This window comes from Aythya ferina, assembly GCF_964211825.1.
Source record: "Aythya ferina genome assembly, chromosome: 4".
Classification (NCBI taxonomy): domain Eukaryota; kingdom Metazoa; phylum Chordata; class Aves; order Anseriformes; family Anatidae; genus Aythya; species Aythya ferina.
In genome coordinates, this window is record NC_140300.1 from 64239089 (window position 1) to 64255431 (window position 16343).

The 16343-nt window shown below is 41.7% G+C and overlaps 1 protein-coding gene across 1 annotated transcript in view; it reads right to left on the reverse strand.

Annotated features, from left to right (window-relative positions):
- ADGRL3 (adhesion G protein-coupled receptor L3) overlaps nucleotides 1–16343 on the reverse strand; it is a 519229-nt gene that overhangs the window by 259327 nt on the left and 243559 nt on the right. The window contains exon 6 of the mRNA XM_084516776.1: nucleotides 1324–1537. Within this exon, the coding sequence (XP_084372902.1) occupies nucleotides 1324–1537 (214 nt within the window). The remainder of the gene's footprint in view (nucleotides 1–1323; nucleotides 1538–16343) is intronic.

The window sequence follows — 16343 nt, forward strand, 5'->3', positions numbered from 1 at the left end:
TAATGCTACTAAAACCATGCTGAATTCAAGGCACTGGATGATGTCATGTTCTTACCCTTGCCACACGTTTTGAAAAAGCAATCATCACAGTCTTACAAACAGGACTCGAAGCAGCAGTGCAGGGGGGTTCGACATAAAGGAGTGCCAAGTCAAATGGGCTTATACAAGCCGTTTGCAGCAATGAGCACATTTGTCATGAGACCTCTCAGCAACTTGGGTTCTAAATCTCTGACATGGAGCAACTCTGAAGGGAACTCAAAAATATCCATTAACGTGTCAAATATAGATGAAACTCATGTTTTCTTTTCTGTTGCTCACACAACTCCATTTTTAGTGCAAACTATCTTGCAACAAACTATAGCAAGATACTCCATTAAAACCTTGCACTGCTTTAGCCATTAGGTCACCATACAAACACTGTTGTCATGACATCAATTAGCAGCACTTTGCTTATGTCGATACTATTATTAATATCCTGAAACACTCATTTCTATTGCTATTTAATTAATAGCAAAACGTCCTGAATAGTTATTTGTGCGTAGTTATTAAAAGAAGCACGCTGAATGTGATTAAATATCAAGAACTGTGACTTAGAAATCCTTCCCACACCACTTCTTGTGCCAAAGAATATCCTGAAAATTTTAGAAATAGTTAAAGCCTTTCCATAACCAGGATATTATAGATTGGAATAAGCTGTTAGGCCTTGGCTTTGCACTACAAGAGTCTATCCACGTGGAACGTACCTCAGTTACCGTTTTCAGATGCAGTGTTAGCAATTAACTGCACTAGTATTTGTACAGAAATTTAGTAAGTCTTCTGGAAAAGCAGTAACCCTGAACAAGTTCTTGACTACAAATTCAGATCCCACCTAAAACTGAGGCTGGCAACACGATGAGCGTTGGAGTTGGAGTCCTTTGTGTTTTAGAAAATTGAAAATGTTATTCTGAACGCAAAATATTAATAGTTCAAAGGAAATTACTGACCACCTATACAAAGACAGCAGAGCAGAAGAAAGGCGCACATGAGAAAGACTTCACGTATATTCATGAACAGCACTGGTATACAGGCATTTCAGAGGTAACATCGAGAGTCTGTGGATATCAAGCGGGCTGATTAGCAGTACTTACCGCAAATGTTATTTATATTGTTTGATCCTGACCTACTCTGGTAAACGCACAGTTTAGCAATGATAGCTGTAATTCTGTGCCCGTACACAGACACTAAGAACCTGCGTTTTCTCACGCAAACACAGAAACAAACTGGTGTGTACGTACCGGATTAAAAAAACAACAGTCAGCAAACAAAGAATATTAAATGCTATACCTTTGAGTCATAATCTTATAGGCATCTGGCAGATAACAGCGGATATTCTCCATCTGAGCAGGATCAGAGTCACAGATTTTATCGTCAGTCCTCCCGTAGTTGGCACTTTCAATCATGATAACATCTGTTCCCGGGCAGCGGAGCTCGATGGGGTAACTCTCACAGGACAGCTCCCTTCGGACCACAGCCATGGGGACCGGGGCTCGGCTGAAAGCTGCAAGGATTAACAGAGAAACACAGCAAACATTTACTTTTCCACGCTGATAGGAGGATTAAAAGCAGAATGACATTTAGCAGCGTTTTTTTTTGTCTGTATGCTATACCGAGATGTGCTCTGGATAGCTTTGGTACCCTCGTGATATGGCCTGCAGAAGCGAGGTCTGATCCCCAGCCTGCTGGCCACCTGGAGAAATCACTTCCCTGCTCAGCTGCTTGCTTTTCTCATCACAAAAAACACAAACGATCACTTTTGTAAAGAGCTTTAGAAACACCGTATTGAAAGAGGTAAACAGCAACTCCGGCGTTGTTATTACTTCGGCTTGCTAGGTGAAAGGCTTTGATATATAAAATTACAGCCCTGGGTTGTGCCTGATCAGCTGGGGGAAATGGTCTGTCCATGAGCAACGCAAGCACCGGGATCCCACCTGCTCAGCATGACTGCAGCTGCCCTAACATCTGCATTGCTCCCAGTCCTTTTCCAGGTCCTCAGAACACACACAGGTGCCAGAAGGTTTTCAGCACCGCCTGCAGCGTGCCAGGGGCTGGCCGGCAGGTTCTGGTAACCACCCCGACGTCTGGTACCCGCAGTGATATTTTCTGATCTACGTGCACTCGATACTGCCACATGCTCGGGAAGCTCATTTAAACTGACATCAGAAATCTTATTTGATTAAAAAAAAAAAAAAAAAAAAAAAAAAAGTTGGCTCCATGTTGGCAATGAACAAAGAAATGTGCTTTGAGATGCCTTGAAAACAAAGCCTAAAGTGTTAGTACACAAACTTGAAAGACAAGAAGCAGCAATACTTCTCATCTCCACAGTCCCTTTGATCCAAAGATCTTCAGCAGCCTGAACAACGTGAATGCATCGATGCCCTCACACCCACGTGAACTAGCTACGTGTTGTCACTCTCATTTGAGCCACAGAAGCGTTACGTGTCTTCCAGAAGATCTCTCAGGAATCCCATGGTGAAGCTGGGAACCAACTACTTGTTTCCCAGCCAAACATACTGGCCACGAGCCGAAACAAAAGCCAACGCCTACTTTTCCTTACTCTACAAGGATGAAAACCCCACACCACAAAGGTTTTCAGTTGTAGGGACAATGTGCCATTGAATCAATGTCTTCTCCCATAAAAGTTCAACCTGGTGCACAAACTCCGTGCTTCCTTATGGAAAAAGAGTGCACTGCTGTTTGTGTACCCCTTAGCTGGATGAAGGCTGCCTCTGTCTGTCTGTCTGGCAGGCAGCGATCCAGCACATTACATTAACTCCTGTGCAACATCCCATTACTGTCAATTGTCTCATTGAGATCTGCATTATCGGACGGATGAACCTTTCCATTTCTGTGCCTTTGCGGGGATTACTCTAAAAGCAGATACTAGTGATGTGGTAGGGCTGCGGACTAATTGCCAAACTCCTGAGACAGACATGCATTTCATTCTTCGATAATAGCTTCTCCAATTACCATAGCTTCGGGGTTTGGATCATGGAGGATGTGCTTCTTTCCCGAGATTAGAGTAACGGTTTTGCCCTGGTCTCTTATTGCACCATACATCTGTTTAATGCAATAAGCCCATAGCGAAACCAAATCCTCGTGTTTCAGAAAGGGGAAAGCCAGGACAAAAAGCACAAACCTCCAAGATGTAATTCCTCGTTCTCACCTTTGGCTTGATATTACTAACCAACTACAAGGTGAGTGGAGGAGGAACAGGACGTGGAGGCACAGACAAGACCTGAGCAAAGAAAAAAGCCCAACGCTTGACTTGATGGCAAAAGGGAAGAGTTTCTAGTTGCCTGCATTACCTTTCGCGATCACAGGCCCACTGCTGACCAGAAACTTTCAGCTTCAGGAAGGAGCTGAGGTGAGATCGCTCTCTGCTAGCTCTGTACTAAGCCTGAGCAGGTTGGAGGTATGGGAGGCAGGTGGTTTCGAGCAGATTTTGGCAGAAGGCTGAGGCCAAGAGTACTCTCTCCTACTGTCGTGTGCTTAGAGGACTCTATGAAGTGCCAAGAAAATGGCAGGATGAGGTATACAGCTAACATTAGCTGTTTGGGACTAAGTTTTGGCCAGTTTCTTGGGGAATTTGGATACTTTTCTCTAGGAGGTTAATGACCAGTTCTGTATTATGCAAAAGCAAAGGGTTGAAAACAGAGCAGGCTCCTCTCTGGCCACTTGCTCCATTGGGCTGTGGATGTGTCTGTGGACCACCATAACCACAAAGACAGCTGCTAAAACTAATTTATTTTTGCAGTTCCCACTACAAGAAAACAAAACAAAACTCAAACCTCTGGTCACCATGCTTCAGAAAGTGCATTTTTGCCATTAATTCCTATGCCTCTTTTGCAGTAACTATGCTATATTGTCAAGGAAGGCAGGCATTAAACATATGATGGCTGAGGAAAACCCTGCTTCAAAATCATAGAAATTAATTGACTGGGAATTCACTTACACAAACCTGGTGTATTTGTCAAAGAGCAATCCTGTACGTACGCAGCTAATCTTAACTCTCATGTTTTATTAGAAATAGGACATCAGGAGCTGCTACCAGCAATATGGTTTCATTAAAACAGAAGTTTATCTGAGGGCAAAGACAGTGTCCTAATCTCACAGCAAGTCTATCAACAAGGATGATGCAGTACTTACGGCTTCTAGTGGAGGATTTTACAGTTAAAATGAAAATACAGAGGTTTAATAAAAGCTATTGCATACAGTTCTGTACCAGATGTGAGAGCACATTTCTTATATGTTCTATATGCATGTGAGACTTTATGGCATCTATCTACTAAAACTGCATGAATGTCAATGGGAATGGGAAAGGGAAAACCAAACAGCTCATATTCTACTTCCCATTAAAGAATACCTGGATGGATGCAAACGTTTCCAGATGTGGCTTGCTATATACTGAAATTCACCTTTTTGTTTCTCACACAGTCACTCAACCACTTGCTATCAGAAGGACAGCTCTCGCTTATAGATACCTTACTGTGGTATCACACAGTCAACAGTTATGTCCTGGATATGTGGCAGAAGATAAATGTGACACCTTGGACGAGCTTTGTTTGGATCAGGAATTAAGGATAACGAAACACCGTAATACAATGAAATAGGAGAAATCAATGGTGCATGTTTTCTATCCTGCCATTCTCTGTCAAATGAGTTGCTCCACGTGGCCTTCTTCTACCCTGATATCTGCAATAAATACTCCAAAGAGAGATTTGAGGTTGGTTGTTTATCTCCTTTGCAAGCACATTTGTTGACATTGTGTCCCTATGTGATAATCTTACTTTATCATTTTTACTGGTTTTCCAGTGAGGAGCAAAGATTTTTTTATTATTATTTGTGTGTGCTTCTTGCTATGAAATAAGATACATCAAAGCCCATCTGTGAAATACACAGCACGACTGTATTAATTCATTAATCCATTCTCTCTCCTTTGAGCAGCTCCCTATCTTTGCAGTCTCTCACTGAGCTCCTTATTTAATCTCCTAAATAAGTGACCTAATTGTTGGCTGGGAATCAAGAAGAGCTGACGGCTGCTCACTACGTTGGAAAACAGGTGCCTTTTTCCAGGATCCTATGTGCAGACATCAATCTAGCACAGACAGCTGAACCTAAAAAAAATTGAAAAACACTTTTTTTTTTTTCCTTTTTTAACATTTAATCGTGTGCCAGTTTGAGTCTTCTAACTGCGGCCGTTTGGTGGCAACCCATGTTCTTGAGCTTACGCAGGGCAAAGTGAGAGGGAGAAACAGTCACAGTCAGTGACAGGATTTTATCTCAGCGATTTAGAACTTCTTTGTCTCTGCTAATTTCAGGAGCTGGAAAATTAAGTAAGTCATCAAAATCTTGCGCTTTTTCTCCCCCTTGCTTTTGACCTCAGAACATAATTGCCTCTTGTCATGCCTGCAGGGCATGGGCTTGTAGTTATCACTATGTGCTTAATCAAATGCTGAAATAGCCTTTAAATTACGTCTCTTCTTGGCTGCTAGAGACTTGTTGAGCTCTGTTACATTTAGAGGCATGACGGTAGTAGATGTACTTTTAAAAGAAAAGTGTGGGATGATGTTTTTAATTAGGTATTATATGCAATTTTCCCAGAGAAATGATGTTCTGGCTCAGATTTTTCAGAGTGAAATTTAAGTGCATATTTAAGCACGGCGAAACAAAAAGCTGGAAATGTAGAGATAATTATTTTCACAAGCTCTACACAGGATTTGGTCTGCCCAGCTAAACACCTGACTTACTGTTCCCAAAGGCAAACACACCACGCTGGGGGAAAAGGTTTCCTGCTAGTTTGGAGAAACGCTTCTGTGTTTGTAATTTCACAGTACTTAATATTCCCGCCATTCATTTTGATTCTGCAGGAGAAAAAAAATAAAAAGTTATATATATATATATTTATATAAAGCCACCCTCTTATTCTGCAGCCTACTCTGGTATGGGTACAGGCTGTAATCCCATTTGGGTTACAAGGCCTTATATGACTGTCGCTCCCCAAAGAAAAGCACATGCCCAAGTGCTTTTCTACACCAGGGTCCCACTTTTCCTGTTAAGAAACAAAGCAGCGTTACCGCATTCATTTGCAGCATGCAAACAGAGCTCAGTGTTTCTTCTCTCCCTTAATCCAAATTACATCTGGCCTCTGATCTGACGAACAATATTGGCAGCAAACAAAAACTCAAGTTAAAGATAGCGACAACAAACATTTCTCCCATTTGCACTGCGCCCGTCCCCCCAGCCTTTCCATGCTCACAAATATTAGTTTAGTTCTGACAAGATTAAAAATACCGGCTGGTTAAAAGTTCTCGGGAAACTTGTGATCGGAATACAAACAGGGAAATGCTCTCATCTCTCCCCTGCTTTCTCTGCGTATGCTGATGACAGATTAAACAGCCAGGAAGCCTGAGTCTTTTCTGGCGGGATGGGGTAGAGGAGCCTTCCTTCTGCTCTCAGCCTGCAGAGGGGTTAAAGGTGGAGCCTACAGACAGTGGCTGGTGCCGAGCCCTTGCAGGGGATGCTTCCAGCATCCATAGCCAGGTTCTCCAGGGAGGAAAGGAAGGCAGCGTGGCCAAATGGCTGGAGCCTCCGACAGCACAGGGCTGGAGCCAGGCAGGGCCGGACTCCACTCCTGGCTCACCCCTCCAGCCCTCAGCTGATTGCTGTCTTATTTATGAAAATGAGAAAACTATCCTCGCCATTAAGCACTCCAAAACCTGCCCCAGAAAGGAAGAAACCCCAGAAGGTGAAGAATGTGGCTTCAGCCTGTGTTTCCTCATACAAATTGAATACCCCGGGCTATCCTGGGCTTTATTATTTCCTACAAGATATCCAGAACAATTTGCGACTTTCCTTTGTGCATCTTTACCCAAAGCAGAGCCCACAACCACCCAGCAAACAGCCAGCTGTGAGCAGACCTCACTAACTGCAGGGTCATCCTCTGGAACGGAGTATGCAAAAAAAAAAAAACGAAAATAAATGCAATCCTGTGCAACAACCCAGAAAATACAACCAAATACAAGTCAAAAAAAAAAAAAACAAAAAAAAAACAAAAAAAACAAACAAGTCCTTCCCTGTGCATTTTATGTGGAATTTGAGGTCAAAAATGGTTTCATAAATTGCTTAATCTACTTCCATTATAACCTTCAAGTGATGCTTGCTAGAGATTTGCTCCCAGGTGATCTGAGTGAAATTACAGGGGGTGTTTGGCAGCACGCTCACACTCTCTCACAACGAAGAGGGGACACAGGAGAAGGATGTAGCACAACATGGGATGGGGTTTCTGTAGGGGCTGCCAAACAGACACACAGAGAGCACAGCTTCCATGTCAGCACAGGCAAGGATGCAGACAGGAGCACCACGAAAAGCTTGGCCAGGCCAAGAAGAGCACCGGGATGAGCCACGTTACCAGGCCACCGGTGTTGAAGCCCTATTCAGGCCTCCAGCCCACGTGCTTCAGCTGCTGGTCCCGTGCCCATCCTGGTGCTCACTGGAGCCCTTCATGAGGCAGGTTAACTCAGTAGTCTACCAAGGAACGAAAACAGCGGGAATAAAAAGAAAATAGAGGTTTCTCCTTGGGCACAGAGATGTTTCAGCTCACAAAAAGTTGGTGATCATGGAAAGATCATGGAAAAGAACCAAAGCATTCCAAAAGGAAGGGTGGGAGGCCGAATTTAATGTGCTCTTATAAAATAACGTGATGACCTACCTTCAAATTAGAGGTCAGAAGTCCAGTCCCAGCCTGAGTTAAATGTTACTTAACCGAATTTAGTTAAAGCACAAACACCAAGCTGAGAACAACAGACAAAAGACATCCTGTCTCCAAGGGGACAGTCCAAAGCAAGAATATTAATATTTAGGCCACATCATGGGAAAAATCTATTCCCAAGGATATTTCCCTTGCAGTGAATCATCTCATTTGTAATGAAAGACACGGACAAGAAGATACTCGGATACAACTGCTCTTTAAATTCACAGTCTTCCTGTGAGGAAATTAACTTTCAAGCGTAGGAAAACTGTAAAGATAGGGTAAGAACCTGGGGTTGAAGTCCTGCACTGCAGAACAGAAGACCCATAAACAGCTCTCATGCTAAAGTTACCCTCCAGCCTAACACAGACATCGCTTAAATATCAGGGTTTCAAATCCTGAAATCCTCGTCCTCAAAATTCAGACGCTGGGGCTCTCAGTAAAGGAAATGTTAAGTTCTGTGCAACAGAGACCATTCTTTCTTTTTGCTTGTTTGTTTTATAACAAATCCACATACCACACACCACACCAGAGCCCTGGGTAAGGAAAAACATGCCACCTACCCAACCCCAAGTTACTGCTGTTACAATAGATGCTTAGCTGTCTTCAAAAAGCAGGGAAGCTTTGACTTTGACATTGCCAAACAACCTTGAAGTCTCAAATTTAATTCAGTACAAATTAATGTGGTGAAGCGAGTGGAATTTGAGTAATAACAAAATTCACCTCATTTTAAATTACTCCACTGTAGCTTTTTATTATAGCCATTAGTAAGGTTAATTTTTTAATCTCAGATAAAAACTTTTATCAACCACCATAGCAGGTATGCTCATGGAGGCACTCAGGTAAATGAGTACCAAGGGTTTAGCCCCTGTAAGGAAAAAGGATCTGTTTATCCTTTTCAGATTTTGTATTAAATCAGAAGTTCTTCCAATAATTTATTACCACTTTATTTACACTTTATTACTGCTTCCACCTAAAACACCAGATTAAATTCTTACAGATGCTAAAATAATGTCAATCTGGAATAATTTCCCTGTTAACCAGTAGAGTTGTTTGTTTGTTTTTTAGGTGTCATCTGAATGGGCTTCAATGCATAGTAAATCGTACACACAGAAGGATTAATGGTGTCCCCAGCTGAATATTGCCCAGGAGCTGAGGACATGCTGTTCCCCGTCACCTGCACCACCATGAACTGGGAGGCAGCAGCACTGAGCTACAGGAAGCAGGACAGGGATAAAGATAAGGAGACCAAGGAGACTAGACCTGATTTCTATCCCACTGTGAGGGAAAACAAAAACACAAAAATTAACAAAAACAAATAAACAAGCAAGCAAACAAACAAACAAAAAAATCAGGACCCAATCCAGAAGTCATCAGGTTCAGAAATCCTTTTTAAGGTAGATACAAATCAGGTTAGATGTATTTGGGGTTTAGCTGAAATACTGTGACAGCAAATAATGTATTCCTACCAAGTAACACCTCCTCAAAGTTAAAGTTTAATTTTGATTTACAGTTCCCTGAATAGCCTCTGAAGGGGACCATTAAAGCTCTTGTAGAAATATCTGCATTATTAAAGAAATGATGAACAGCATGGTGAGGATTACTCGGTGATGTTTATGGACTTGTTTAGCAAAGCAGTAAATCTATTTTTAAGTTTGCATTGCCCAGAAAGGAGAACTGTGTGAAATCTGAAGAAATGTCCAGAGAGAAAGGAAAGCAGGCAAAAGGGAAGAATTTCTCAGGCTATCATTCAAAGACCTGTATACAAATTTTGGGTGCCAAACATTTAACATTTAAACCAATTCCACCACATCACTGAATGCCAAGAGTGACTCCCGTAGAGTTAATTTTACAAGAAGTTACCCAGAACTTGAAGCCTAGCTATTTTTCAGGAAGTAATATGGCTAAACGGTAGACCATTAAATAAATAACTGTGATTTTTCTTGGTGCTTTAGACATCACAGCCTCTTTGAGTCTCTGCCATAAATAGCAACAGAGAATTTGCTCTTTCCACTAGCTGTAACTCCGCGAAAGTTTTATAAAGAAGTCAGACTGCTTGAAGATCTTGCCTCTCAGAATTGTAATCCATCATAAATGTTATATATACATAATATATGTGCATACGTACACACACACACTTCTATAAATGCATGATGTGTGTAACATGGGGCTGAACAACCCCAACTCCCTCAGCCTGTCTTCGCAGGAGAGGTGCTCCAGCCCTCGGAGCATCCTCGTGGCCCTCCTCTGGACCTGTCCTAGTGCATCCGTGTCCTCCTAGGGCTGGGGGCCCCAGAGCAGCACTCCAGGTGGGGTTTCACAAGAGCAGAGCAGAGGGGGAGAATCATCTCCCCTCGACCTGTTGGCTGCATTACAAAGGCAACCCATCCCCAGCTGCTGGATAGGGATTTGCAAAGCATGGCATCTATTAGCTCCACCTCAGAAGTAGAGGCATGAGGTCCAACATCCTTTTTGCTGATGCTTTAGCAAGAACTAACAAGTAGGCTTTGTTGAGCCATTCTTTGTGACCCTCCAAATCCTGACTCTCAATGAAGCCTTTAATGTAACTCCCTTCTGACTCTGAAAGATCAAGGATTTCACTCCAAATATACTAACATCTAAAAAAAGCTTTGCAGAAGCGTACGCTTTCATCTGAACGTTGGCCAACTTTATCTACTTCCACCAAGCTTAAAAATAAAGAACAATAGGAGAATTAATTCTAGGAATGAAATGAAATGCACACACGTGCTCCAGGTGGAAATATATTCCAAATAAAAACAGATTTTCAGGGAATACATTTTTTTTTTCCCTGCAGATAACTCTCCTCCTCAATGGAAAATAACAAAACATTAAGACTAATGAATTAAATTAACTTTACAAAATGGTTCGCTTCCTAGGAAGCAAAACCAAAAATCCTAGAGTGTCCAGGTTTCTTATTGCAGCCACCTGCTCGCAGAAAACACTGGGGTTAAGTATTTTCCCCCTAATGCATCCTGTGCAGACATTGATCTGGAAATACTGCGTATGTTCATGGGTGTAAAACACACACGATACTGCCCATCTCAAGGTGAGGCAGAGAAAAAAGTCTGAAGTAACGCTTACCTGCAGACTCCCCAGATGCTCTGAACAGATTAATTGTTCCCAAAAGAGCCAGGTGAAGAGGTCTGCAAAAGAGCTGAGGGCTCATAGGGTTCACACCGGGGAAGGGATGCTTGTCCTGCAGTACCACCGTGACTGCTACTGGCAAACCAGGGTGGCTGGGGCACGCCAAGGTGGAAGCAAAACCAAGCATGAATAAAGTCACAAGGACATTGTGCTAAATGAAAGCAACGTGGCACCAGATGAAACCTGTAGGGTTTATGAAACCCCGGTTTATGAAAGTCTCTAGAGCTCTGGATACCATGATTTATGGCTCGTCCTGTGGGAAAACATAGGGCTCTGCCACAGGCCAAGACTCCTGTGTGTACAACTGAACCCAAAGAGGGTCTGTGCCACAAAGGACGTTTAAACTAAAATAACAGAAGAGGAAATATATGCACATTCGAGTTGGGAATGATGGTAGCACAGAAAAGGATAGCCATGTGGCATGGGTGACAGATACAGATGTACTTGAGGGCACGATGCTCACCAGTTTCATGAAAATATGGTTGAAGAAAATCTAACTTGCTTCAGGAAAAACACACTGCAACCAGCTATGATGGATGGGAGGCTTTATTTCTCAACACATTCACTCATTCTGTTTCAGATTCTCCTCCTGCAAGAGCTCTCTCTCTAAGTAGATGAAATTAAATCTTTTGTTGATCTGTCCTCAAAAAAACAGACAAACAAACAAACACAAATCTAACTGCCCAACAAAACCAGATAGAGATAAGGGCGAAGAAAAGTTTTCAACATAACACCTGATGGAAGATTCCAGTCCTAAAAATGGGGCTGTTCCCCTACAGATACAGTGTCAGAAAAAGCTGGGCTTTTTCAAACCTGCTGGGACAGCAGAGGAATCACAGGCGGCGGGGATGCAACTCAGAGGCAGCCTGCAGCAGAACTGGAAGGGCAAAGTTAGTTAAAAGTTATTAGTTAACTTTCTAATGTAAGCATGTTATGGCACATTTCTGTGAGCTTTCTAACAAAGGATCCGTTTCAAGCATGTTTTCCTGTACTTTTAACACCTATCTCTTTCTGTAGGTGTTTCAGGCATCGTTATCCTGGAGTTATACATACCTCACATCTAGAATTTTCTGCCTTTTCTCAGAATAAAATTGTTGCATATTTCCACCATCTTGTGCTTGCAATTCGTATCTGAGGAAATTGTTCTGCTACCACTGCCCTCCAAGGGCACTGCTGGAGTACAAGGGAAAACCTTTATAAATGAAATCAGGCTTTTTTTAGTTTTTATTCCGTGGTAAAGCACCTTAAAAACACCCCCACAGGATTTACCGTGGCAACACTCTGCAGAGGTAGGGTTAACAAATCTGTTTGGCAGGGGATGTAGGGAACTACCTAAAAATACCAAAGGTCACAGAGAAAGGCTGGTGTAGAACCCATTTTTTCTTAAAAAAAAAAAAAAAAAAAAAAAAAAAAAAAAAAAAAAAAAAAAAAAATAGTTATCAAAGGACTGGAACATTTGCCATGAGGACTTTTGGGTGAAGGTGCTACCACATGGGATGTTGCTCTGGTGGAGGGTTGCCATTACCCCCAGACTCAGGTAAGGAACGAGGAAGAGCAGCTCCTAAATCTCCCTCTGAAATTTTTTCATGGCATTATTACCTGAGGAGTATATGCTCGAAGTCTCAGACACAACTGGCAAAACTAGTAATGTATTGTTGCCTACTTTTGAGGATAAAAAGTTAAGGAAATTTTATAGCAAGACTGTCTGGGGGTAGTTTCATACAGGATCCTGTTCCTATAGTTTATGTCTGTTGAACAAAGACAAACCAACACAAAAAGGTGCCAATGGCCAAATAATCACAAACCAATTTAACTTGGAAAGCAAAGTTAAGACCACAGCCCTCCCTGGTAAGATACCTACTTGGGGGTTTTACCCAGAACAGCATCCTGTAGATGAAAATATTTCACACCAAACTGCATAGAAATAAAAATTTAAGCATTTCAATGCGAACACTAAATTGAGAAGTCCGACTCCAGGTGACAAATTCCCCACTCTACAATCATGAGAAACTTTTGTTAAAAAGTTTACCCTCGCTTGAAAAAGAAGACAAAGGCAGCAATGTAGTTAACAAGTACAAATTGCAGTTTGGAAACAAAGCTTGCAGTTATGAGAGCTCCAAGTATTAAAAACCAAAACAACAACAACACAGAAAACCTGCCTACCATCAGATTAAGAAAAATTATGCTCGTAAAACTTTTAAGTAGCAGCAGTATTTTTAAAATAGTGAGGTGTATAGGACAAACACAGCCAGGTATCAAGCATTAAATAAACCCTCTGCACATATCCCCCAACTCACTCCAACCTGTATTTGGAAAGAAGCAAGCAGATGTACTCATAATTCAGAGAACAAAAGCACCTCTTTATCACCATCCGATATTAAGAAAGATATAACAGCAAGTGCTACAGCCCGACATTTTTCATTCTGCAGAATTAGATACCTTAGATATAAGAGCTTGTAGAAAAAAAAGAGAAAAGACACCCTCTTAGGAAGCCTGTGCTGCTTTTTAACTCGATCTGGGACACTGGCACATTGCTACCGGCAACTCTTAAAGAAATCAAGGTTATGAGAACAGAACATAACTCCCACTGCACACAGGAAAAAATGCATTAGCTCTTGCTTCTCAAAAATAACGTAAACATGGAATTGTCACCCCAACTTGATGCATTTCTGGAAGTTCAGCAAGAACCTCATCAGTCCAGTATCATTCAACACACTTCTTGATGATCTGAAAGAAAATAAACTCCAGGCTTGCCAAATCTGCAGTCAGTGCAAAACCCGATAAAATGTTAAGTAATGATATGGACCTTGTCAGTTTTGCAGATTGATCTGTACGCTGTTCAAGCAGACCATGCTTTAACACAGACAAATGCAAGCCCAAGGAGGAATACAAGAAGTGCTCATTATGTGAGACCACAGCCTAGCAAGCACTCTGAAACAAAACTGTTTGCATGATTGATAAGCATTTGAACACTACACAGTGGCTCAAAGGGCAAACATGATCTTTGTGACTATTAGGAGGTGAATACAAGGAGAAGTGGGAAGACAAAATTGCCCTGCATATTATATTAATGAGTCCATTAGGGGAACATGTACATTGTGGTTTCTGTACTTCAAAAAAGATTGTCAGAAACTTTGAAGGAGGTTTTGCAAAAGAGCTTAAGATAAATTTTAAAAAATAAATGAACTAGAGTCTGGAAAACCAGATTTACAGTGAGACACCAAAGGTGCTTAAGTCTGTTTAACTAGTTCAAAAAAAACCACTGCAGCCTGGAGGTTTCTACAGAGGGAAGCTATTTCTAAGGACAGCGAGCTCTTCAGCAGCAAAAGGCAAGCACGATGCAATGGTTGGAAGCTGAAGCTAGATAAATTCAGCCTAGAATTAAGGTACATATTTTAACAGTGTGAGTAATTTACCATGGAACAGTTTACTTAGGTATGTGATGTATTCCTTATCAGCTGAAGTCCCTAAGCTATGCCTGGGTATTTTTCTGGAAGATATGTTACAGCTCAAACTGGAGATATGGGAGCCTGATTCACAAATCACGGGGTGAGATCTCTATTGTGCACAGTCTGGCTTGTTGATCATAGTAGTCTCTTTGTATTTTAAAGATCTATGAAGATTTAGGAGAAAGAAAACAGGAAGAGAGAGGGACGTTTGGCAGCAAGGAACTTGCCGAATTTATTATCTCAGTAAAAATAAAAAATAAAAATGTCTCAGTCAGCTTTTATGCAGATACCTGCTGCGCTCATCCATGCAAAAAAGGTTTGTATCTTGCCTTTATCTAGTGGTTGTGAATGGACAAAAATGTTCCAGGACAGCTTCCTTGAATTCCTAGGAATAAAAGATGCCAGGGAGGAGGAAGGGAATTGTTTAATGCAAACCAACAGATGGGATTTCAGTCAGAGGCTTGCTTTGTTTTCATAATGAACCATAATCTGTGTAATCTAAAACAGTTTTTATTTGTTGCAGGGAAACATAAAGACTGCAGCTACGGCACTTGAATTGCTTTCTCAACCATTTGTTACCAAAGGTGCCTCTTCGTTGCTGAAGGTGCACTGGACCTGGCCCAGTCAGCCACATGGACAGGTAGGGCAGATGAAAGCATAGATGTTACACTGACATTTGCAGTAGGTTTGTCTGTGTTTGTTTTTTTTTTTTTTTTTTCCCTTTTTGTTTGCCTATTCATTTATTTATTTATTTTTACCTTCAGCCTTCCAGTATGGGCACAGCACAACACCAAATCAACAGCAGAGGCAGTTATGGGCCTGGTATGATGTTACTGGGACGGGTTGAAGGCATTATTTAGCAAACCCAACATCCCAGTCACGTTGATGCAGATATCCTGTGTATCGGTGTGGTTCCTTAAGTCCTCTTTGACTGTGCAGCCACTCGTGTCAGGCATGGAAAGTTAGAGAAAGCCAGCAGCACTGCACAGATGCAGGGTCTCCACTCTGCTGACAGCTCTGTTCCACAAACCTGCTGTGCCATTCACGCCAAGCAGGGCATATGTTACCTTATACTACATTATCTCCTATACCTCGACACCGAAAGGTGAGCAATTCAATGTTAAGGTGCAAAGAAAAAAGAAACTTAAGCTACCGGGAAGCCTGGAGTTGCAGCCAGCGAGTGCCACGTACATTGCTTATTATGTTGCTACGGCTCAATATTTAGGTCTCAGCAATGTCAGACATCTATTTGTGGCTTCTCAGCACACTTGCATCCCTATAATGCTTTGCAATTTAAAATACTGACTTCTATTCATACATATTTCCTCATGTTATTTAAGTTCATCTTCATATTAAAAATAAATGGATTTAAAATGTAGGCAGCTATGCATATAAGCACTCTGCTTGAAAGACATGCTTTATCTTTAAATAGCAGCAATCAATACACGCAGTATATAACCTAAACAAATTTTTATTATGAATCCTTAATGGATGTATGCTTTGGTCATTTTTATTACTAATATATTATTGATTTACAGAATACATTACCACCTTAGGCACTGGGATCCACTGGAGTCCTTAGGCTGTGTATATAGTTTTAGTCAAAACAGGAGCTGAAAGTCAATAACCCATTTACCACCAGTGTAGACCCTCTCTGGCGTTAGATATTTTAATGATGGTCTGACTCTCACAGAGGAATCACTTGTCTGACAGTGGCATTTCTAAGTCATCGTTATTAATGTAAAATTATCCGTGAGGCCTGCCTGCTTGTCTTTCACACTGCTTTATTGCCAAAACGCTTTGGGAGTCACAATTACGAGGAAGGCATTCAGACTAACCTTGCAGAGCCCTCCCAGGGCAGGGTTTCTATGAAATCAAAGCACCCGCTTGGGCTCTTTTGCTCTGAATCAACGAATGGTTCCCCTGCCTTTGTTGCCATTCAC